The sequence below is a fragment of the Salvelinus fontinalis genome, chromosome 21, assembly GCF_029448725.1.
Source record: "Salvelinus fontinalis isolate EN_2023a chromosome 21, ASM2944872v1, whole genome shotgun sequence".
Taxonomy (NCBI): Eukaryota; Metazoa; Chordata; class Actinopteri; order Salmoniformes; family Salmonidae; genus Salvelinus; species Salvelinus fontinalis.
In genome coordinates, this window is record NC_074685.1 from 8,018,972 (window position 1) to 8,045,686 (window position 26,715).

General features: G+C 44.0%; 1 protein-coding gene across 4 annotated transcripts in view; it reads right to left on the reverse strand.

Moving 5' to 3' along the window:
- Positions 1–3,343: 3,343 nt before the first annotated feature.
- LOC129818118 (fibrinogen C domain-containing protein 1-like) overlaps positions 3,344–26,715 on the reverse strand; it is a 315,002-nt gene continuing 291,630 nt past the window's right edge. For all 4 annotated transcript variants that reach the window (XM_055873713.1, XM_055873712.1, XM_055873709.1 and 1 more), the window contains 2 exons: positions 10,867–11,046; positions 3,344–8,085 (listed from right to left, as the gene is read on the reverse strand). In XM_055873713.1, coding sequence (XP_055729688.1) covers positions 7,823–8,085; positions 10,867–11,046 — 443 coding nt within the window. In that variant the 3' untranslated portion in view covers positions 3,344–7,822. The remainder of the gene's footprint in view (positions 8,086–10,866; positions 11,047–26,715) is intronic.

Here is a 26,715-nt window from a genome sequence, read left to right on the forward strand (position 1 = left end):
CATAGATTAGGAATCAATGGCCACTTTAAGGACATTAAACACTAGCCACTACAATAATGTCTCTGTATCTTGCATTACTCATCTCATATGTATAAACTGTACTCTATACTATTCTACGGTATCTTAGTCACTTTAATTGTGTGTAAATATTGCATTACTCATCTCATATGTATAAACTGTACTCTATACTATTCTACGGTACCTTAGTCACTTTAATTGTGTGTAAAAATTGCATCACCCATCTCAAATGAATATACTGTATTCTATACTATGCCACTGTATTTTAGTCCAATGCCACTCTGACATATACGTATATATATTCTTAATCCAGTCCTTACTTAGATTTACGTGTATTTTGGGTATATGTTGTAAAAATGTTAGATATTACTTGTTAGATATTACTGCACCGTCGGAGCTAGAAGCACAAGCATTTAGCTACACCCGCAATAACATCTGCTAAACAAGTGTATGTGACCAATACATTTGATTTGATTTGAAGTTTAGGCAAAAACTCAGAAATCTTAAGGTTAGACATTAACTCTGAATGGTTAAGGTAAGGGTTAAGGTGTGGGATAGACTTACAACTAAAATCTCAAAAACAACTTTTTATTGCAGCATTCAAACATGCAACCTTTGGCACCAGATGCTTACACCCATCCTCCATCTGCATCCACAATGCCCTAGCAAAACTGAAACCTACTTGAAACTAACAGTGCTTACTGTTGCCTCTAGTGGCCGGTTTCCACGTCATCTCCCAACGTCCTCAGACATGGATGGACGTCGAATACTGACTTGTATCATGGGTGACCTGGCTGTTACATCGGCAAATGCACCCTTCTGCTGCTTGACAGGCAGAGTCCACAAATTGTTTTATTTAACTAGGCAAGTCAGTTAGGAACAAATTCTTATTTACAATGACGGCATTCGGGGAACAGTGGGTTAACTGCCTTGCTAAGGGGCAGAATGACAGATGTTTACCTTGTCAGCTCGGGGATTCAATCAGGCAACCTTTCAGCTACCTGCCGCTCCCCAGTGAACCTGCCGCTCCCCAGTCAACCTGCCGCCCCTAGGCTATCTGTCGCCCCTAGGCTACCTGCCGCCCCTAGGCTACATGCCGCTCCCCAGTCAACCTGCCGCTCCCCAGTCAACCTGCCGCTCCCCAGTCAACCTGCCGCCCCTAGGCTACCTGCCGCCCCAGAGGCTACATGCCGCTCCCAGCCAACCTGCCGCTCCCCAGTCAACCTGCCGCCCCTAGGCTATCTGTCGCCCCTAGGCTACCTGCCGCCCCAGAGGCTACATGCCGCTCCCCAGCCAACCTGCCGCCCCTAGGCTAACTGCCGCCCCTAGGCTATCTGTCGCCCCTAGGCTACCTGCCGCCCCAGAGGCTACATGCCGCTCCCCAGCCAACCTGCCGCCCCTAGGCTACCTGCCGCCCCTAGGCTACCTGCCGCCCCTAGGCTACCTGCCGCCCCAAGGCTACCTGCCGTCCCAAGGCTACCTGCCGCCCCAGAGGCTACATGCCGCTCCCCAGCCAACCTGCCGCCCCTAGGCCAACTGCCGCCCCTAGGCTACCTGCCGCCCCAGAGGATGGGAAATTTACCTAAACCACTCATACTTGTCGGGTATAGTTCGCTTTTATTTTATATCACTCAAATATCCATTTAATGGTGGCCAATATTGAGAGATATGGTGAGGCTACCATCACATATCTGAAATTACATGATCAAATTATGTTTACTGAAAATCATGCAATTACTTGCCAAGTATATAACTCTGATGATAGAGCTATGCTCTTCAAGAAGTGATGCTATTACAAACAAAGTTAACATTTCTTTAACAATCCCTTGAAAATGGTACATAGTTGTCAATGGTTTTTGCCAGCAGGAAAATCTAATGCTCTTCACCTTATTGTGACATTTATTGATAACAACCTCTATAGAATGTTCTACTGCTTTGTACAGCACAGAAATACACACACACATGCAGGCACACGTGCATGCACGCACATGTACACATATTTGTTCGTTATGGTAGCCCATAGTATCCGATGATGACTTCCACTTCTGAGTTAACGGTGAATCCTTTGGTGACTGTTGAGTCCAAACCGAGATTCACAAACTTTATTGCAACTGGGGCATGTGCAGTCTGTGTTGGCGGGGCCAGTCATGGCTGTATGTCTCCTGAGCTGTTCTGCTGTTTCTTTGTGCTCTTCTCCTCCTCCCATCTCTGTACACCATTCTGGCAGCTGCGTCCTCCAGGTCTGTGGGTTTAATGTTGCACTTCTTCAGCAACGTTTTCAGCTGGTCCTTGTAGCGCTTCATCTGCCCCCCTGTAGACCGCCGGCCAAGGTGTAGCTGGCCATACAGGATCTTACGCGCTCCTGAGACATTCTAATGACATGCCCAAGCCAGCGCAGTTGGTGTTGGTTGACATGGCCTCCATACTCTTGCAGTTGGTCTTAGCAAGTATTTCTGTAAGGGGCACATGGTCGTACCAGGTGATTCCCAGGGTGCGCTGCAGGCATCTTATGTGGAATCAGCTGCTTGTTATGGCGACAGTAGGTGAACCAGGCTTCACAGTTGTAAAGAAGTGTGGTGATGCAGACGCCTTGATAGACAGTGACTTTGGTGTGGAGGTGGAGATCCCTGTTTTGGAAGACCCTGTGTCTGAGTTTTCAGAAGGCAGCTGATGCTTTCTTGATCCTGTTTTAAGAGGTTGCTGCCCATGTATTTGAATGACGGGACTATTGCCAGTGATTTGTGTTCAATGGTGAAGACAGGCATGGTGGGTGGAGTGCTGGATCTCCATTGGCAGACCACCTCTGTCTTGGTGGTGTTGATAGACAGTCCCATCCTGCTATAGACCCTCACAGCCGTTAGGGTGGGCCATGAGAGCACAGTCAGCTTACTGCACCTAAAGAACATACTCTGACAAAACCTTGGTGGTTGCTTGGAGCCTTCTGATGTTAAATAGGTTTCCATCCAGCCTGAAGTACACCGCAACTGCGCTGCTGTCCTCAAGGTCCTTGTTGAGAAGCTGGGTGACACATAGGAGGAAGATGTTAAAGAGTACAGGTGCCAGCACACACCCCAGCCTCACACCGATGCTTACTCCAAAGGGCACTGACTCTTGCCCTCCTATGGCCATCATCCCATCATGGAACTGGCAAAGGATGTTGACAAATCTGAGTAGTATGCCCCATAGTAGTTCCCTGTTCACAGTGTCGAAAGCCTTGGAGAGGTCGACAAAGGCCATGAAAAGGTCCTGATGTTGTTCACACACACATACACACACATGCATGCACAAACACATTGCACAAGACACACACAGGTACAAACAGGAAGAAATGTTTCACTTATAAAATGTGAATGTTTATTAAATGTTGACAAGACATTAAAACACAGTATCAAGATTCCGCAAAACAATCTATATTACTGGGGAGCTGAGAGAGGTTGGGTTGGGGGAATGGAAGGATGGAGGAGTGGGGAAATGGAGAGATGAAGGAGGGTGGGGAAATGGAGGGGTTAGGGGAATGGAGAGTGTGTTAAATGGAGGGGGAACAGAGGAGGTTGTGTGAAAGGAGAGATGGAGGTGTTGGAAGAGTGGATAAATGGAGGACTGAGATGGAGGGTGCGAGAACGGACGGATCGATCAGTACTCTGCTGATTCTGATGATAATAAGAGGGAGAGAGGGAATGAGAGGGATAACTCTTTTGTTTATACTCCTCTATCACATCGACTGCTGGAGCCAAGATCCTGCTAGAATATAAACGGGGAGGAGGGAGGGTGGTTGGTGCTCGTAACAGCAGACTGGAAATTAAAGAAGTAAAGGTTGGGGTGGGGGCTTTGGAACAAAGACTGTGGGGTTTCTAAACTACTCAGAGAGTGGGGGTTGGTGTGGGGTGTACAATACGTTGATAAAACGTATAACGTGCACTATTTGACGCTGAAGGTTTTACATTAGAAGGGGAGTCGGGGATAAAATGAGAAGTCCAGTTCAACACATGACCAGAAGGGCTTGAGCCTCTATGGAATCAGGTATCACATGAATTAATGGTTCATTTATATCTCTCTGTTATCAACACAAATAGCAGGGAGGCAAGTTGTACATAAGCATCACATTTACTTTGATGAATTCCTACCGTTCCTTTCTCTCGCTCACACAGACACGCACACACACATCGCACAAGCACATCGCACACACATACACACAAACCTACACACTCTCACACACAGAAAGAGAAATGAATGTCCTCCTGGTCAGTCAGTCACATCAAGACATCAGTCTGACTCATTCCAGTATCTCATTCAACTTTACACATTTATCCATTTTAACTTGCACACCACCCTTTGAAATCATCTCTTCTGTGAAACCCTATGAAATCATCATCTCTTATCTTCTACCCCAACACAAATTGTTGTCATCAAACTCTCCCATGTAATTCTGTTTCCATGGTAACGTGGTTAGTGTTAATAACGCATTGATAATAGGATTAGACGGTTGGTTCTTTGATGTTTGGCTTCAGAACTGAGTAGTGGTAGAAGAGTCAGACTCGCTGACTGTAGAAGTGGATGGACTCTGACTCTGCTCTGTGTTACCAACGCAGGACTCCTGGTGAACTGAGACTCACTAACTCAGCCTCTATGGCTGACTGAGACTGAGCAAGTTTCTGTGGATAGTTTGCTGCATGGAGCTGGAGCTGTGTGGGTGCTGCAGTCCAGACACACACTCTGTCCTGTACTGGAAAAAGAACCAGGATAAAACACATAGCCCATCCAGTGTCTGAGGAGCAATTCTCATCACTATGCATGTTGGCCCACTGGCAGCAGGGGCAGATCAAAATGTCCTCCAGAGTTGGTGTGTCCTATAGAGCCAGTATGTCAAGTGGAGCCAAAATATCTGACCAGATCAAAGACGTCCCCACAATGTCCAACAGGCCAATCAGAGCCACAATGTCCCCCAGATGTGCCATTGACATCGCTTCAGTTTAGATTAATTTGTGCTGTTTTTTTTATAGTGGGCATGCCCTCATGTGCTTACTAAACCCCTCCTCTTTCTCACTTGCTCCTCCCCCAAAACTATAGCTGGCCACGCCTTCCCTTGTGCCCAGTCCGATAAAAGAGGAGAAATAAGGGCTCTGGTTTTGTATTTTTTTCTTCTTTTGACTTGTAATTTGTAATGTCTGTGTGCTTGAGTTCTCTTTTGTCTTTTGGCATAGTATTAAAAAAAAGTTGGACATGCTCTAAAGGCCATACACACTGTACAATAAATCTACACATATCTTTAAAGCTTTCAGTACATATAAAGAATCAGAATGAAAACAACATATCAGAATAAATACAACAAATGGAAAAAATATTCAGAATTCCACAATTTCATTGTTAGCAAAACTTCTGATATTGTGCTTTTTTTCTTTTTTGTAATACTTTACAGACAAACATATTATTTTGTTGTCGTCATTTCCGACAAGTGTTTGAGCTCCTATTCAGAAAGAAAATCATGGTTGCGGGATCGGTCGATAGTGGCAAACTGTATTTTACAGCAACAGTTACTCTGCTAGAACCAGAAGAAAAGATCCTGGGTCACCCTAGCAGAAAACCTAGACATCCAGCTAGACATGGGTAGATTACAGAACAGAAAATATTACAGGAGACGGGGAAATGGGGAGAGGGGGAGATGAGGAGAGAGGGAGGGGAGAAGGAGAGGAGGGGAGAGGAGGAGAGATGGAGAAGAGGAGAGAGGGAGAGGAGGGGAGAAGGAGAGGAGGGGAGAGAAGGAGAGGAGGGGAGATGGAGAGGAGGAGAGAGGGAGAGTAGTAGAGAAGGAGAGGAGGGAGAGGAGGAGAGCGGGAGATGGAGAGGAGGAGAGAGGGAGAGTAGTAGAGAAGGAGAGAGGAGGAGAGCGGGTAGATGGAGAGGAGGAGAGAGGGAGAGTAGTAGAGAAGGAGAGGAGGGGAGAAGAGGAGAGCGGGGAGATGGAGAGGAGGAGAGAGGGGAGATGGAGTAGAGAGGGTAGTGGAGGGGAGGGAGAGGAGATGAGAGGGGAGGTGGATAAAAGAGATTTGGATGAAATTGAACATAAAGGATGAGATGAAAACAGAATGTGTATGTAGCTACGTTATGTTATCAGAGTGTGTGGGTGTGTGTGTCAGTGTTTGTGTGTGTCAGTGTGTGTTTGTGTGTCAGTGTGTCAGTGTGTGTGTTTGTGTTTGTGTGTGTGTGTTTGTATGTGTGTGTGTCCATGTGTGAAGCAGCTTCTATCAACTATACAGCTGATTGAGAAAGCACAGGAGTAGAATTTAAATGCTCAGGGGAGTAGGGGACTATTTAACCTTGTGGTCGTGGTGGCAAAGGTTAAAACATGCTCTACTTCCTAAATGAACAGATGAATAACAGACTACCCTCTCTGTCATGACACTCCTGGCTCTGGAAGGTAGCAGTCAAATAACATTTCTTCCTCTCGTTCTTTCTGTGGTAGGCCACCAGGGGCACCTTGTCACTTCACCCCACTCTCTTCCCTATCCTATTTTCCATTCTGCTGCCTCCTACATTCACCCACTACCAATGGGAACTTGATAACCTTCATCATATAATTTTTACATAGGATGTTTGTCTGACTGACTGGGAGCTCAAATGGATCACTGAAATGGACTCTTAGGGCGATTGGGAGAGTGATTAGAGGACAAGCACACTTGCATGCATGCACGCAGAAACTAACACACACTGCAGCGTTACCATCTGGGGCACTGTAGAAGTAGTAATTTGGTTGGTGATCAGACTAAGTGCCCAATATGCTCCCCAATAGCCTCAGTCAGATGATTGAGATCGGTTCCCTCTTGTTTACACATCCCTTCTTCCTCAGCCCTCCATAACCACTCCTCCATTTTTCTTTTTCTCTGTATATTCCCATTTTCTTAGTCTCCTTTTCATTCAGTCATTCCCTTCGACCCCTCGGTTTGATCTGTTCTCTCTCTCTCTCTCCCTTTCTCTCCCCCTCTCTTTCAATCTTCTGTCTCCTTTTATTTAAACCGTTCCCTCTCTACACCGGTGCAGCTGTTCCATTGTGTTGTGTCTCCTACCGAATCTATCTGAAATAAAGGGACACGTAAGCAGTATTGTGGGTTGGGCCATTCTGGCTGGGAGGCCAATGCAGCCGAGTCACTTTAGGTGACAGAGTTTTGCTGTGGTCATATTGTAGCTTCAGGGGACAGGGTGTGTGTGTGTGTGTGTGTGTGTGTGTGTGTGTGTGTTCCAACTGTAATGTCACATCTCCGTTTCTGACATATCATGAATCAGTCACTTGTTCTAAGGTCACACGGTAACGCCACGCTTCGCTGACTGGCAGCAACGCAGCAAAGGACTGTGGGAATAGGACTACTGGTTACAGGGCACAACAAACACAGGAGACAGGTCAAGGACAAGATCAAGGCTCAGAAGGAATAGACAGATACTTGACTAATAACTAGATATAAATGAAGCACTAATAGATAGAGTGAGGAACAGAGTGAATCAGACTCATTTCCTGATCCAGTGAGGTCATGAGGTTGTTGGGAAGGAAGTGTGTGGGGGGAGGGGGGCACAAAAAGCCTCAGCACAAAACTAGTAGGCGATAGGGGACTAAGGGTAGGGATGGGGCACATGAAGTTGGGTGGGGCTGGGAGGTGGTGGAGAGGGACAAGGGCTCCACAGGAAACAGTAGAGAATAGTAGTAAATCAATCAAAGATGTCAATCCTTTTAGTCAGTCAGTAAACAGTATCTGAGTGTGTGGTTTTATTACTCTGAACACTTTCAACTCCTTTCCTCTGTTATTGCCTCATATACTCATTTGCTCTCGTCGCGCGCGGGTCGTATCTTCATCTCAGAAAACTTGAGGGAGTACTGCCAGCCGGTCCAGGTGGACCACTCGATGCCGTCGGCATAGGAGGTGTGCTGCCCGCGGAGGTACTGTCCGTTCAGGTTGGACGTGTGGCAGTTACGGTACCACCAGGCGCCGTGGTAGAAGGAGGCACAGTTGTTCTCTGAGTGGTCGTTGTCCTTGTCTTTGGTGGTGAACTTCATCCCGTTGTGCTTGAGCAGAGCATCGCCTGTATGGTGAAGGGGAGCGGGTTGGTGGTGAAGGGTGGGGGGTGGATTGGATGAGTGAAGGACACATTTATGTTGCATTCATGTACAAACAAACACACAACCATATTTACATACATGCACACGTAAACACACACGTACACACGCACACACACACACACACACACACACACACACACACACACACACACACACACACACACACACACACACACACACACACACACACACACACACACACACACACACACACACACACACACACACACACACACACACAGTCAAATGACAAGGATGAACATAGATGGGAAGACAAAAAATAAGATAATTGAGAGAGGCTGATAAAATAGGTTTCAACTTCTTAGTGCTTTGATTGGTCCTTCCTAGTTCAACTAATGTATTTGTCCAGAGAGATCTCTGACATCAGAGAGCAGCACTGCTTTCCCATTCATTTCCATAAATAACTCAGGATTTTACAATCAATAATTTCCATAAATTACGTGAGATCAGAGAGAGATGCCTCCTGTCCTTTCTAGAAGATCAGTCCTCATTACATAAATTGCAGTGTTACAACACTATGTTGTTTATTTATCAAAGGGCTCTACGCTGATCTTTGTATCCTTCTGCTAATATCACATCCCTAACGATCCGATCACCACACAACTGTCACAGCACACACACACACACACACACACACACACACACACACACACACACACACACACACACACACACACACACACACACACACACACACACACACACACACACACACACACACACACACACACACATTTTTTGTTGCGGCAAATCAAGTTTGAAATTTCAAAGTGGAAAATACAAACATTAGAAGCCTTTTTAAAAAGGTAAATACACTACAAGTTTGCATTTCCTGTTGTGAAGGAAAATTCTCAGGAAAAAAGGAGTGATCAAATTAAGATCCTACATCTGTATAGGCTACGGCTTTGAGCTGAATGTCATACTTGGGTGGTTGGCTTACTGTCACTAGCACTGCACATGGGGATGTTGAGTGATGACATTCTGTATGACACAATAAACGATTTCAGAGAATAATGTACTTGTTATTGGTGTTTCACAGCAACTCTTCAGGCTTTTGATAAACAAAAGGATACGAGTGCCTGGATGTGGATTTTTATATCACTCTACCTCTCCCTGTGTGTTTTTCAATCTTTCCCTCACTCCCTATCTCCCTCTCTATAATGCTTCATGCTGTGTCTGTGACCAGAGGGGGATAAAACCACTCCTCTCCAGCGGTGAGGTGTTCGCTAGCAGCTCGTCTGGGCATCTTAAGCGTTTAAATCCCCAGGCTGGGTGTGGCCACTGCTACTCCCTTCTCCCCTCCAACCAAACCCCCCCATCCCTCTCTCAATTTGCTGTTTCCACGGTAACCCATGGTGCAATTAGTTCCGATAGGAGAAATGGCAAAACAGAGAAAAAAGATCAAAACATACAACCTCAACCCATCGTGACAGCATGATGATGGTTACCGGATGAAACTAAATAAGGGGAGAGAGAGATGAACCAGACTAGGGGCACTCAGAGTCTCATTTGCAGCCCGCTCAGTGTCACCTTGTCTGGGTAAAGGGAAGGGGATGGGCGGCTCCACTGAACACCATTAAGATCCAGCAGCTTCTAGCCACAATAACTACCTGTCTACAGATCTCAGATCAGAGGAAAGTGTGTGTATATATGTGTGTGTGTGTGTGTGTGTGTGTGTGTGTGTGTGTGTGTGTGTGTGTGTGTGTGTGTGTGTGTGTGTGTGTGTGTGTGTGTGTGTGTGTGTGTGTGTGTGTGTGTGCGCATATTTGTATGTATGTATGGGAGAGGGGCAGAAGAGTGGTAGGTGTCTAAAACAGTCATTGCGGATGATAATAACAATTATTGTGGTACTAAGAGGGTACAAGGATACAGGGGGAGGCTTCGTATGCTGCAGTGGGATTCAAATGTCCAACAGGCACGTTGTCAGTTGAAGGTCAGTTTCATTGCAGTAGAAGCTATAAGCCATTTAAAGAACCCATCTCTCTCTCTCTCCAAAAACGAATTGTGTCCTCCTTTACCCCCCCCCTCTCTCACTCTCTCTCTCTCTCTCTCTCTCTCTCTCTCTCTCTCTCTCTCTCTACCTCTTCTCCCTCGTCCTCTCCCCATCCCTCCTCTCTCATCTGTCCCCCTTCTCTGTCTGTGTGCTGTGCTAAGCGACCCAAAGGTTCTTAAAATTGCTTCTTTGTAGAGACGGGCCTGAGACAGTGTTTTGTTTACGCTGCAGGTCAACCACAGTAATTCATTGTGTAGTAATTTATTCACGGGGACGGGGCACTAGGTGAGATGTGACATTTGGGGAAGAGATAGATACTCTTTGTCCCCCTCCGTCTGTCTGTCTACATTGTTAAATCATCGGACATTAACAAAACACAGTGGGGACCAAAACCAAACACTTCCCTCCATCTCTCCCTCCCTTTCTGCCTCCCTCCCTCACCCCGGCACCCTCACCCCCTCAGCACTTAAAAATATTAACAAGACTACTGCAGATGACACAGCAGATATGACGATAGATAGAGTCAATGCATTGCTGAGTTATACTTGTAGTATTTGAGGAGTAAATCTGAGGCTTAAATGTTTGTGTTTGGGGTGCTTTACCCTTTGATCGATTTCTAGGTCTACAATGACCTAATCTATGATTTGAATCAAACATCAATGTTAAGTTTTTTAGATATATACTTTATTGATCCCCAACGGGAACTGGTCAGTGAGATATAACCATGTACCTGCGTTTCCGGAGTAATCTCCAACTGTCAGTGGGTATCCATCATCATCTGGGTCCACAGAGAACAGGCCCACTCCAAAGGTCTCGTACTGGGCATAGGCTGTACTGTTGTCAAAGTCCTCCAGGTCAATCCTCAACTCATAGTTACCCTGGATGGACAAGGCATGAATCTGCTTCAGCCCTGCAGAGATAGAGAGAGAGTGAAGGAAAGAGAGAGAGACAGAGAGAGACAGAGAAAAAATGGATGGGGAGAGGGAAGGAAAGAGAGATACAGAGAGTGGTAGAAGGGGAGAAGAGAGGAAGAGAGGGAGAGATGAAGAGACAAAAATGGAGAGAGAGAGAGAGAGAATGAATGAAAAAGGAGTGAGAAAGAGAAGGAGAGAACGAGAGAAAGAGAGGTGTTAGAGGTGACCAATCAGAGCCCCTCCCTGAGGGAAAGAGACCCCCTTGTTGCTCAGAGAAAACCCCACCGAAGCCATTCAACAGCATGGTATTGCACCGTGCGTCTTCCACGAAAACAAAAATACACTTAATTTCCCCACCTGCCAGTCAGTTCCCAGAAGTCACCCTGCTACAGTAAGTGAGAGGTCCCCTCAGTGCAGCAGGATGCTCGGTCTGGATGTGTTAACCCATGCTCTGCCACATAACTTTAAAGACAACAGCTGTGTCCTCACAAACCAAGCACTTAAAGTACACACTCAGATCAACACACACGCATGCAGGTATTCACACACACACGCACACACACACGTTAAGTGTGGAATACTATGACAGCGTGTCACAACTGATTTAGGAAATGAACAGTCGCAGAGAGATTGGTAACAGAAACACATGGAATACTGCTAAGGATGAGAGGACTAGAAAGGTCGGTCTACGCAAGGGCCAGGAGTTGAGATCATGTGATCTGACCAGGGAAAGCTCTGGGCCCTAGTTGTAAGTCTCTGAAGATTTTCTTGACCTGTTTATTCTCTAATTGAAGATCCCAGAGCTAAGGGTAAAGGAATGAAGTTGCCAACAAAACAGATCCCAAGAGTGTGTGTGTGTGTTTGTGTGTGTGCGTGTGTATGTGTGCGTGCGTGTGCATGTGCGTGTGTGTGTCTGAATGGACATTTACCATTCACTGCATTTGGAAGCTCCCATGATAGAAAACACAAATATGAAAGAGTTATCCAGTCTCAACCATACACTCTTCAGCTTGCTATGTGTCAATTTCACTCCATTCCAACTCAATGCTCATGGTCCTTACGTCATCAGAGTGCGCAGCTGAACACTGTATACTGGAAACACTCGGTTTGTTATTTTAACTAAAACATAACCAATCTTTGTTGGACATGAATACAGAACTTGTTTCTGCATGGATTCCTCAACGCGGTTAGCTTTTAAGAGCTAGGACCGCTATTTCTTGTCCCGGAAACCGCTTAACTGACAGGTCTGCTTGAAAGAGCCGCTAACCTAGCTAAACTGCTAAGTTAGTCCCAGATGAGTTTTCCAATGGAGCCCTCTTTGTCTGGAGAAGTAAATGAATGGTTCCAGCGCTGTAGGCTCATGTTAAATACTGTTGAAGAAATATGGCTGCAGATTCATCTGCCTCAAATAAAGCCCATTCTTATGGGAAGCTGCTATAGACCACCAAGTGCTAACAATCAGTATCTGGATAATGTGTGAAATGATTGATAATGTATGTGATATCAACAGAGAGGTATATATTTTCTGGGTGATTTAAATATTGACTGGCTTTCATCAACCTGTCCACTCAAGAAAAAGCTTAAAACTGTAACCAGTACCTGCAACTTGGTTCAGGTTATCAGTCAACCTACAAGGGTAGTTACAAAGAGCACTTAAATTAAATCATCAACATGTATTGATCACATCTTTACTAATGCTTTAGAAATGTGCTTGAAAGCACTATCCAAATCCATCAGATGTAGTGATCACAATACAGTAGCCATATTTAGGAAAAACAAAGTTCCAAAGGTTGGGCCTAATATAGTGTATAAGAGGTCAAACAATACATTTTTTTGTGATTCCTATGTTGTTGATGTAAAGAATATTTGTTGGTCCGTGGTGTGTAATGTGCAGCAAACAGACACATTTATGAAATTGCTTATCCCAGTTGCTAATAAGCATGCAGCCATTAATAAATTGACTTTGAGCAAAGTGTGTCCATGTCTGCGGATGACTCAACACTACACATCAGCTACTACAGCAACTGAAATGACTTCAACACTTAACAGAGAGCTGCAGTTAGTTTCAGAATGGATGGCAAGGAATAAGTTAGTCCAAAATATTTAAAAAACTAAAAGCATTGCATTTGGAATAAACCATTCACTATACCCTAAACCTCAACTAAATATTGTAATAAATGTGGAAATTGAGCAAATTGAGGTGACTAAACTGCTTGGAGTAATCCTGGATTGTAAACTGTCATGGTCATATTGATACAACAGTAGCTAAGATGGGGAGAGGTCTGTCCATAATAAAGCGCTGCTCTGCCTTCTTAACAGCACTATCAACAAGGCTCTAGTTTTGTCGCACCTGGACTACTGTTCAGTCGTGTGGTCAGGTGCCACAAAGCTTAGGAAAATTGCAATTGGCTCAGAACAGGGCAGCATGGCTGGCCCTTGGATGTACAGAGAGCAAACATGAAAAATATGCATGTCAATATCTTCTGGCTCAAAGTGGAGGAGAGATTGACTTCATCACAAATTATATTTGTGAGAGCTATTGACATGTTGCAGCTCAGACACCCATGCATTCCCGACAAGACTTGCCACCAGAGGTCTCTTCACAGTCCCCAAGTCCAGAACAGACTATGCGAGGCGCACAGAACTACATGGAACTCGATTCTACATCAGGTAACTGATGCAAGCAGTAGAATCAGATTTAAAAACAGACAAAAATACACCTTTTGGAACAGCGGGGACTGTGAAGCAACACAAACATAGGCACAGAGACATGCATACAGTGGTTGCTCCACTAAAAGTTTTGCGATTATGCTGCGGTACTTAGAGGTAATTTGTGGTTTAGTACGGTAACCTGCGTCACCACTTAATTGCTCCAGTCCAGCGCAAGGGGGAGTTAGAGCTCTGATTATGCTTTTGGGTCCTACTGTGTCTCTAACTGAGAATGAATGGGCGACATAAACCTAAAATGGAGCTGGAGCAGAAAGCAGACATTTTACGTGCCCCCAACCGATTGCGTTTTTTTGTTATTTTATCTGCGTTGTTTGTAACTTATTTTTTTTAAACTATTTTGTACATAATGTTAACGCTAAGGTCTCTTATGACCGAAAATAACTTCTAGACATCAAAACTGTGATAACTCACCACGGACTAGCAGAATCCTTTTTCTTCTTTCACGACTCTGACAAACCCGATGCAGAAGATATACGGCACCCTCGGGAACAGGCCCGGACCCCAGTGATCTGCGTGAAGAGGAGGCGGAGAAAGAGAGGCCGGAGGGCGGCCTGCCTTCTGAGGAGTAGGAGGCGATCGAATAAACCCCTACTCCCCACAATTCTGCTCGCAAACATGCAATCTTTGGACAATAAAACGGACAAGTTATTGGGAAGATTAAACTACCAACGGGACATTAAAAACTGTAACATCTTATGCTTCACAGAGTCGTGGCTGAACGACGACAATATCAACAAAAATAAGCTGGCTGGTTATATGATGTACCAGCAGGATAGAACAGCGGGTGTCTGGTAAGACAAGGGGCGGCGGTCTATGTATTTTTGTAAACAACAGCTGGTGCACGATACCTAAGGAAGTCTCGAACCATTGCTCGCATGAGGTAGAGTTTCTCATGATAAGATGCAGACCACATTACCTACCGAACGAGTTTTAATCTATATTATTTGTAGCTGTTTACATACCACCACAGTCAGAGGCTGGCACCAAGATAGCATTGAATGAGCTGAATTCCGCCATGAGCAAACACTCACCCAGAGGCGGCGTTTAGTAGCTGGGTACTTTAATGCTGGCAAACAGTTTTACCTCATTTCTATCAGCATGTTAATGTGCAACCAGAGGGAAAAGAACTCTGGACCACCTATACTCCACACACAGAGATGCATACAAAGCTCTCCCTCACCCTCCATTTTGCAAATCTGAGCATAATTCTATCTTCCTGATTCCTGCTTACAAGCAAAAATTAAAGCAGGAAACACCAGTGACTAGATCAATAAAAAAGTGGTCAGATGAAGCACATGCTAAGCTACAGGACTATTTTGCTAGCACAGACTGGAATATGTGCCGGGATTCCTCAAATGGCATTGAGGAGTAGACCATATCTGTCATTGGCTTCATCAATAAGTGCAATACATACCCCAACCAGAAACCATGGATTACAGGCAGCATCCGCACTGAGCTAAAGGATAGAGTTGCCGCTTTCAAGGAGTGGGACTGTTAGCCAGAAGCTTATAAGAAATCCCACTATGCCCTCCGACGAACCATCAAACAGACAAAGCGTCAATACAGGACTAAGATCGAATCGTACTACACCGGCTCTGACATTCGTCGGATGTGGCAGGGCCTGCAAACCATTACAGACTACAAAGGGAAGCACAGCCGAGAGCTGCTCAGTGACACAAGCCTACTGGACGAGCTAAACTACTTCTATGCTCGCTTCGAGGCAAATAACACTGAAACAAGCATGAGAGCACCAGCTGTAGCGGAAGACTGTGTGATCACGGTATCCGCAGCAGAGGAGAGTTTGACCTTTAGACAGGTCAACATTCACAAGGCTACAGGGCCAGACTAATTACCAGGACGTATACTGCGAGCATGCGCTGACCAACTAACAAGTGTCCTCACTGACATTTTCAACCTCTCCCTGTCTGAGTCTGTAATACCTTGAGGAATGCACAGTGATAACGAAACGTTGGTAAATACCCATTAAATTGCTGTGAGATTACACATGGATTGTGCGACTTTCTTTATTATGATAGTTTATAGTTTATTCGTCAGCACCTCCACACAAACTATTATTCTGGGTGTGCGCCAGCTCATGTTTTTTTTATCGAGTCTGTAATACCAACATGTTTTAACCTCTCTGGGACAGTGGGACGCTTGCGTCCCACTTGGGGAGCACCCCCCACCCACCCCCCACTGATTAGCGTCGCTAGCATAGCGTCACAATTAAATAGTAGCATCTAAATATCATTAAATCACAAGTCCAAGACACCAAATGAAAGATACAGATCTTGTGAATAAAGCCACCATTTCAGATTTTTTAAATGTTTTACAGGGAAGACAAAATATGTAAATCTATTAGCTAACCACGTTAGCAAAAGACACCATTTTTCTAACTCCATCAGTTTCTTACTCCATCAGGTGCTATCACCAATTCGACCAAATAAAAATATAAAAAGCCACTAACCAAGAAAAAACTTCATCAGATGATAGTCTGATAACATATTTATTGTATAGCATAGGTTTTGTTAGAAAAATGTGCATATTTCAGGTATAAATCATAGTTTGCCATTGCAGCCACCATCATAAATCTCCCCAAAGCGGCTAGAATTACTACAGAGAGCAACGTGTATTACCAATTTACTCATCATAAAACATTTCTTAAAAATACAAAGCTCACAGCAATGGAAAGACACAGATCTTGTGAATTCAGACAATATTTCAGATTTTCTAAGTGTTTTACAGCGAAAACACAATATAGCGTTATATTAGCTTACCACAATAGCAAACATCACAACAGCATTGATTCAAGCCAAAGGGAGCGTTATCGTTATCATCGCCAAAATATATTAATTTCTTCACTAACCTTCTCAGAATTCTTCCGTTGACACTCCTGTAACATCATATTACAACATACATATAGAGTTTGTTCGAAAATGTGCATATTTAGCCACAAAAATCGTGGTTATACAATGAGAATAGTAGCAAAACTGGTCTGAAAATGTCGGGCGCCATCTTTGAGAGTGATCTAGCCTAATCGATAACTAATCATAAACTTGACAAAAAAATACAGGGTTGACAGGAATCGAAAGACAAATTAGTTCTTAATGCAATCGCTGAATTACATTTCTAAAATTATCCTTACTGTGCAATACAGGGTTCGCCAAGCGAAGCTATACCAAAGAAAATGGCGGAATATGCGTTTAACATTTTTCTACAGAACAACGATTTATCATCTTAAATATTTCTTACTATGAGCTGATCTTCCATCAGAATCTTGGGCAATGTATCCTTTCTTGGGTCTAATCTTCTTTTGTTCGAAAGATGTCCTGTTGTCCGTCGAAATGCCCACTAACGTACGACCGGGACCCCGAAACGTGCCCGGCGCTTCAAAGTGCATCACAAAGCAATGCCTCAAAATTGCACTAAACGGATATAAATTGCTATAAAACCGTTTAAATTAACTACCTTATGATGTTTTTAACACCTATAACGAGTAAAAACATGACCGGCGATATATTACTGGCTAAACTAAAGCTTGGAAAGAGAGCAGGTCCGATGTCCATCGTGCGTCAGGCGCAGCAGGAAAAGGAAGCCACTTCCGCCTTGTGGTCTTTTATACAGGCCCTGATTGCGCAATCGACTCCATTCAAATTGTCACCTCTTACTGACATCAAGAGGAAGGCGTGGGCAGTGTTTGTATCCTCATAGGATTCACAGGGACTTTAAAACTGACCTGGGACCAGAGGCCAAGATTTCTGAAATCTCACTCCCTGTCAGGAAAAGTGCTGTAGAATGAGTTCTGTTCCACTCAGAGACATAATTCAAACGGCTATATAAACTAGAGAGTGTTTTCTATCCAATAATAACAATAATATGCATATTGTACGAGCAAGAATTGAGTACTAGGCAGTTTAATTGGAGACCAATTTTCGCTAAGTCGAAACAGCACCCCCTATATCCCCAATAAGTTAAGCAGACCACCATAGTGACTATGCCCAAGTACACTAAGGTAACCTGCCTAAATGACTACCGACCAGTAGCACTCACGTCTGTAGCCATGAATTGCTTTGAAAGGCTGGCCATGGCTCACATCAACACCATCATCCCAGAAACCCTAGACCCACTCCAATTTGCATACCGCCCCAACAGATCCACAGATGATGCAGTCTCTATTGCACTCCACACTGCCCTTTCCCAACTGGACAGAAGGAACACCTATGTGAGAATGCTATTCATTGACTACAGCTCAGTGTTCAACACCATAGTGCCCTCTAAGCTCATCAATAAGCTAAGGACCCTGGGACTAAACACCTCCCTCTGCAACTGGATCCTGAACTGCCTGACGGGCCGCCCCCAGGTGGTAAGGGTAGGTTACAACACATCCGCCACGCTGATCCTCAACACCGAGGCCCCTCATGGGTGCGTAATCAGTCCCCTCCTGTACTCCCTGACACCAACACCATCTTTAAATTTGCCGATGACACAACAGTGGTAGGCCTGATCAACGACAACAACAAAACAGCCTATAGGGAGGAGGTCAGAGACCTGTCCGTGTGGTGCCAGGACAACAACCTCTCCCTCAACGTGATCAAGACAAAGGAGATGACTAGAGGAAAAAGAGGACCGAGCACGCCCCCATTCTCATCGATTGGGATGCAGTGGAGCAGATTGAAAGCTTCAAGTACCTTGGTGTCCACATCACCAACAAACTAACATGGTCCAAGCACACCATGACAGTCGTGAAGCGGGCACGACAAAACCTATTCCCCCTCAGGAGACTGAAAAGATTTGGCATGGTTCCTCAGATCCTCAAAAGGTTCTACAGCTGCACCATCGAGAGCATCCTGACTGGATGCATCACTGTCTGGTATGGCAACTGCTCGGACTCCGAGCGCAAGGCATTATAGAGGGTAGAACGGCCCAGTACATCACTGGGGCCAAGCTTCCTGCCATCTAGGACCTCTATACCAGGCGGTGTCGGAGGAAGGCCCTGAAAATTGTCAAAGACTCCAGCCACCCTAGTCATAGACTGTTCTCTCTGCTACCACACGGGCACGCATTACCAGAGTGCCAAGTCTAGGTCCAAGAGGCTTCTAAACAGCTTCTACCCCCAAGCCATAAGACTCCTGAACATCTAGTCCACAGGTGTCAAACTCATTCCACGGAGGGCCGAGTGTCTGCGGGTTTTCGCTCCTCCCTTGTACTTGATTGATGAATTAACATCACTAATTAGTTAGGAACTCCCCACACCTGGTTGTCTAGGGCTTTATTGAAAGGAAAAACCAAAAACCTGCAGACACTAGGCCCTCCGTGGAATGAGTTTGACACCCCTGATCTAGTCAAATGGCTACCCGGACTCTTCACATTGCCCCCCCACACCACTGCCACTCTCTGTTGTCATCTATGCATAGGCACTTTAATTAACTCTACCTACATGTACATACTACCTGAACTAACCGGTGCCCCCGCACATTTACTCTTTTCCTGCACCCCCCTGTATTTTTTTGTTATTTTTTACTGCTCCACTTCAATTACTTGTTACTTTTATCTCTTATTCATATCCGCATTTTTTGAAACCGCACTGTAGGTTAGGGGCTCATCAGTAAGCATTTCACTGTAAGGTCTACACCTGTTGTATTCAGCGCATGTGACTAATAACATTTTATTCTATTTTATTTGAAATAGAAACTGATAATTGTGCATGACTTCACTATTACTTACTAAAACTGTTGTTACACTAAGGTTTTTATTATTTTATTTTGTTCTTATTGTAGTAGTGTAGTCCACTCCCGAGCAGTCACATTGAAAAGTGCCTGAGTGGCGCAATGGTCTAAGACACTGCATAACAGTGCAAGCTGTGCTGCTACAGATGCTAGTTCAATACCGTTCTGGCCTTGACTGCGAGACCCATGAGATGACTGTAGATTTTTGGTTTCTCTCCCTCTAAAAACAGAAATAAATAATTCTTAATAACAAACTGGCTTTATTTACAAATTTGTAAGAATCTCTCACCCCATGTTCAAGAATGGCCTTTATCTCGCTCATTTTACGTTATTTTAAAACAAATAATTTCCAAAATATTGCTATTTTTTTAAACAAAGCATTTATAATTATTATTATTAATTTAGAATTATATAAAAGTCCCTTGGATATTCTCACAGATATATTAACCCTGTTATTAGCAGGACAATATACACTGCTCAAACAAATAAAGGGAACACTTAAACAACACAATGTAACTCCAAGTCAATCACACTTCTGTGAAATCAAACTGTCCACTAAGGAAGCAACACTGATTGACAATAAATTTCACATGCTGTTGTGCAAATGGAATAGACAACAGATGGAAATTATAGGCAATTAGCAAGACACCCCCAATAAAGGAGTGGTTCTGCAGGTGGTGACCACAGACCACTTCTCAGTTCCTATGCTTCCTGGCTGGTGTTTTGGTCACTTTTGAATGCTGGCGGTGCTTTCACTCTAGGGGTAGCATGAGACGGCGTCTACAACCCACACAAATGGCTCAGGTAGTGCAGCTCATCCAGGATGTCACATCAATGCGAGCTGTGGCAAGAAGGTTTGCTGTGTCTGTCAGCGTAGTGTCCAGAGCATGGAGGCGCTACCAGGAGACAGGCCAGTACATCAGGAAACATGGAGAAGGCCGTAGGAGGGCAATAACCCAGCAGCAGGACCGCTACCTCCGCCTTTGTGAAAGGAGGAGCACTGCCAGAGCCCTGCAAAATGACCTCCAGCAGGCCACAAATGTGCATGTGTCTGCTCAAACGGTCAGAAACAGACTCAATGAGGGTAGTATGAGGGCCCGACGTCCACAGGTGGGGGTTGTGCTTACAGCCCAACACCGTGCAGGAAGTTTGGCATTTGCCAGAGAACACCAAGATTGGCAAATTTGCCACTGGCGCCCTGTGCTCTTCACAGATGAAAGCAGGTTCACACTGAGCACATGTGACAAACGTGACAGTCTGGAGACGCTGGGGAGAACGTTCTGCTGCCTGCAACATCCTCCAGCATGACCGGTTTGGCGGTGGGTCAGTCATGGTGTGGGGTGGCATTTCTTTGGGGGGCCGCACAGCCCTACATGGGCTCGCCAGAGGTAGCCTGACTGCCATTAGGTACCGAGATGAGATCCTCAGACCCCTTGTGAGACCATATGCTGGTGCGGTTGGCCCTGGGTTCCTCCTAATGCAAGACAATGCTAGACCTCATGTGGCTGGAGTGTGTCAGCAGTTACTGCAAGAGGAAGGCATTGATGCTATGGACTGGCCCGCCCGTTCCCCAGACCTGAATCCAATTGAGCACATCTGGGACATCATGTCTCGCTCCATCCACCAACGCCACATTGCACCACAGACTGTCCAGGAGTTGGCGGATGCTTTAGTCCAGGTCTGGGAGGAGATCCCTCAGGAGACCATCCGCCACCTCATCAGGAGCATGCCCAGGCGTTGTAGGGAGGTCATACAGGCACGTGGAGGCCACACACACTACTGAGCTTCATTTTGACTTGTTTTAACCTGTTGGGGATGGGGGCGCTGTTTAGACTATTTATGCTAATGTGGCTAATTTTTTAAACGGCTTCCCACAAAATCCTTGATCGTACAATATGCATATTATTATTATTATTGGATAGAAAACAGTCTATAGTTTCTATAGGAGTTGAAATTTTGTCTCTAAGTGGAACAGAGCCCATTCTACAGCAATTTCCCTGACATGGAGTCAGATTTGAGAAACGTTGGCCACTTTTCTGAAGTCATTTAAACGGGCACTGTCGTTGCTATGACTATACGGACACTTCTTACGTCTTCCCCTGGATGCCTTTACGTGATGACGATTCCAACGGGCTCGATTGCTCGTTCACAGGCACTACAAATGAAAAAAACCTTTAGCTAGCAAGTCTTTTCTTGCTGCGTAACGCGCGTGGAAGACACCGACCCTCTCCTGTTCCAAGCATTAGTTTAGCCTGTTATATTTCTCCGGTCATCTTTTCACTCGTTATAGGAGTTACAAACATCACAAAGTAGTTAATTTAAAGCGTTTTATAGCAATTTATATCCGTTTAGTGCGATTTTGGGACATTTATTTTTGCAACGATGTGAAAAGTTGGGAACGCTTTTCAGTTCATCCCGAACGTAGTTGACATTTCCACATGGCAAGAGGACAGCTTTCCACCAAAAGACGATTTCTCCCAAGAAAGGATCCTTTGCCCAAGATACTGATGGAAGAACAGCTCAAGGTAGGACATTTTTATTATGATAAATCGTGTTTCTGTCGAAACATTTTAGTGGCTTAGGACGCCATGTTTTTTGACGTAGCTTCGCTTGGCGCAAACTGTATTGAAAAGTAAGGATAAATTAAAAAATGTAATAACGCAATTGTATTAAGAATTAAATTGTCTATCAATCCCTGTCCACCCTATATTTTTTAGTCACGTTTATGAGTATTTATGTATAAGAGTAGATCACTGTCTAAGTGGCGCAAGGACAAATTCTGACCAGCTGAGTTACATTTCACATTGTCTAACCATGATTTTGGTGGCTAAATATAAACATTTTCGATCAAACTGTATATGCATGTTGTAATGTGATGTTACAGGAGTGTCATCGGAAGAATTCTGAGAAGGTTAGTGAAAAAATTAATATCTTTTGGCGATGTTGACTTTTATCGCTCACTTTGGCTAGAATCAATGCTGGGCTGCTAATTGCTATGTGCTAAGCTAATATAACGATTTATTGTGTTTTCGCTGTAAGACACTTAGAAAATCTGAAATATTGTCTGTATTCACAGGATCTGTGTCTTTCGATTCGTGTATGCTGTGTATTTTTACGAAATGTTTGATGATTAGTAGTTAGGTAAACACGTTGCTCATTGTAATTATTCTAGTCCATTTGTGATGGTGGGTGCAATTGTAAACTATGCCATATACCTGAAATATGCACTTTTTTCTAACAAAACCTATCCCATACCATAAATATGTTATCAGACTGTCATCTAATGAGTTTTTTTGTTGGTTAGGGGCTATAAATATCTTAGTTTAGCCGAATTGGTGATGGCTACTGGTGTTGGTGGACAAATAAAAGATGGTGGAATATGCTAATGTGTTTTTAGGTAATAGATGTACATCTTTACATATTGTGTCTTCCCTGTAAAACATTTTAAAAATCGGAAATGTTGACTGGATTCATAAGATCTGTGTCTTTCATTAGCTGTATTGGACTTTAATGTGTGAAAGTTAAATATTTTAAAAAAATATTTTTTTTGAATTTCGCGGCACTGGTTTTTCAGTGGGGGGGGGGGGGGTGTGCCGCTAGCGCCACGCTGATCCTAGACAGGTTAAGGACATTACATCAAAGTTGGATAAGCCTGTAGTGTGGTTTTCCACTTTAATTTTGAGTGTGACTCCAAATCCAGACCTCCATGGGTTGATAAATTTGATTTCCATTGATCATTTTTGTGTGATTTTGTTGTCAGCACATTCAACTATGTAAAGAAAAAAGTATTTAATAAGAATATTTCATTCATTCAGATCTAGGATCTGTTATTTTAGCGTTCCCTTTATTTCTTTGAGCAGTGTATATTGGTCATATTGGTCATGGCTCTCGAGTGGTGCACAATGGGATCGCCTTGCAGTTCTCCAGCTGTATCCACTGAAAGGTTCAAGGCACGAGGGCAGAGGATGGGCCGCAGAGCCGAGTACAGAAGACGGACCATTGCACTAATAATGGAGCTAACTAGGGAAACGTTCTCTCTGTTTTTAGTGCCAGTCTGCACGTTCAAACTAAAACAATGTAACTAGTAATGGCATCTTAATGCTTTAGTTAATAAAATAATGATGAAAATGTAGATATTTATTCAGTTATGGATCCAAAATGAATTACTGTGGGAATAAATATCACTGAATTACAGAAATATTGTAACAAAGTTGTCTATTGAAGGTAAATAAATTGTTGCTTACTGGAAAATACTTTCAAACATACACCATCACGTTGTACAACGCCATTATGGCTATTAGCAGGTAGCTGGACAATAGACTTGCCTAGAAGGAGGGTAGGGGGAGAATTCTATCGTCAAATGTATTTCTAAGTTAGGTTGGCTGTATCACAACCGGCCGTGATTGATTGCAATTTCAGTTCAATCCACCTAAAAAGACAAAACAAATATAACGAAATAACCTCCAAAATATTATTATATATTATCAAGTTGATGGCACAGTCATACATCCCGGCACCTACATAAAGCTGAGTGACTCAGTCATTCATAGCTTTGGATCAAAATAAGTAAGTACCAACATTCTTTCTGATAGTCTATAATAAAGAAATGTTTTGGTTATCCTAAACTGGACATCATGTACAGTATTATAATAACCCATTATGAGCTATCAGCAGGGGTCTGTGCTTTGGCAAAGTGGGTGGGGTTATATCTTGCCTGGTTGGCCCTGTCTGGGGGTATAGATGGACAGGGCCACAGTGTCTCCTAACCCCTCCTGTCTCAACCTCCAGTATTTATGCTGCAATAATTTATGTGTCGGGCGGCTAGGGTCAGTCTGTTATATCTGGAGTATTTATCATGTCTTATCCGGTGTCCTGTGTGAATTTAAGTATGCTCCCTCTAATTCTCTCTCTCTTTCTCTTCTCTCGGAGGACCTGAGCCCCAGGACCATGCCTCAGGACTTCCTGGCCTGATGACTCCTTGCTGTCCCCAGTCTACCTGGTCGTGCTGCTGCTCCAGTTTCAACTGTTCTCCCTGCGGCTATGGAACCCTGACCTGTTCACCTGACGTGCTACCTTTTCCCCGGACATGCTGTTTTTGACTCTCTCTCTTTCTACCGCACCTGCTGTCTCTAACTCTGAATGATCGGCTATGAAAAGCCAACTGACATTTACTCCTGAGGTGCTGACCTGTTGCACCCTCTACAACCACTGTGATTATTATTATTTGACCCTGCTGGTCATCTATGAACGTTTGAACATCTTGGCCATGTTCTGTTATAATCTCCACCCGGCACAGCCAGAAGAGGACTGGCCACCCCTCAGAGAGAGCCTGGTTCCTCTCTAGGTTAATTCCTAGGTTCCTGCCATTCTAGGGAGTTTTTCCTAGACACCGTGCTTCTACATCTGCATTGCCTGCTGTTTGGGGTTTTAAATTGGGTTTCTGTATATAGCGCTTTGTGACATTGGCTGATGTAAAAAGGGCTTTATATATTTTTTAATTTGAATGATTGAATATACCTTTACCGACACCTCTTTGTATTTTGATACTTTGTGGATGGGGCCTACCCAGTGGCGCAGCTGTCTATGTCACCGCATCGCAATACAAAATGCGTTACTACAGATACTCGTGCCGGCCGCTACTGGGAGACCCATGAGGCGGATTTTGGTTTTAATTTAGAATCCTCCAATCCTCTAAATGTAATTACAGGCGGAAAGTCAAATCATATTTTTCAATATACAGTGGGCCTACTTTAGGCAACATGAGTCTAACTAGTGTTGAGTAATGTGCTGTTAAAAGTTGTGTTGCTCTTATGTATTTAAAGATCATATTGAAGTTAGAAGCAATAGTATTTAGCACTGTTTATCACTGCTCTGAGACAAGCATGAGGACTGGTCTTGATAAATAAATTAGATTTTAATTTTGACTGAATCTCCGTTTGGGTATTGATTAGACTACAGTTATGGTGTAGAAATGTTATACTCTTAACCTGTTTGGGCTGCAGGGGCAGTATTGAGTAGCCGGATAAAAGGTGCCCATTTCAAACGGCCTCGTACTCAATTCTTGCTCGTACAATATGCATATTATTATTACTATTGGATAGAAAACACTCTCTAGTTTCTAAAACCGTTTGAATTATATCTGTGAGTAAAACAGAACTCCTTTTGCAGCAAACTTCCTGACAGGAAGTGGATAATCTGAAATCGATGCTCTCTTCTAGGGGCTGCCTATTAAAGTCCTTGATAGTTATTCGTTTAGATGCACTTCATACGTCTTCCACTAGATGTCGACAAGGAGTGAGAGAAGAAAGGGAGTGTGTAACTTGATCTGGACTCGAATCATAGCTCTTGGCATGACGTGTCACCAGTTTCCTGTTTTCTGGAGAGCGCGAGCAGGGACCTGGATTTGCCTTCTGATAAGCTGCCGTTATGGACGACTAATATCTCCGGCTTTGATTTTATTTGATACATGTGACAATATCATCGTAAAGTATGTTTTTTCAATATAGTTTAATCAGATTATTGACATTTTTTCGGGAGTTTTGCCGTGTTCCGTTCTCTTCCATTTGTTGACATAGAGAGATTCGCGCCACTTGGCAAGTGTGCTTGCTAAATCGAGAGGGAAAAAAGGCCATTCTAAATCCAAACAACGATTCTTCCCGACAAAGGACCCCTTGTACAACATTCTGATGAAAGATCAGCAAAAGTAGGACCCATTTTATGATGCTATTTCATATATCTGTCGAACATGTGCTAGTCGTTTGCGCCCAGCTTTTGGGTAATCTCTCGCTATACCTAAGCTGGATGTCGTAATGAAGTTATTTTTAGAATTCTAACACGGCGATTGCATTAAGAACTAGTGTATCTATCATTTCCTATACAACATGTGGGCCCGTGTGGCTCAGTTGGTAGACCATGGCGCTTGCAATGCCAGAGTTGTGGGTTCAATTCCCACGGGGGGACCAGGGTTCAATTCCCATGGGGGGACCAGGATGAATATGTATGAACTTTCCAATTTGTAAGTCGCTCTGGATAAGAGCGTCTGCTAAATGACTTAAAATGTAAAAAAAATTAAACATGTATTTTTTAGTTATGTTTATGAATAGCTATTTGGTCAGAATATGTGTGTCAGAAAAAGTGTCAGAAAAATATCCGGACGTTGTGGGAAAAAGATGCTACGTTAGCACAATGTATAACCACTGATTTCAGCTC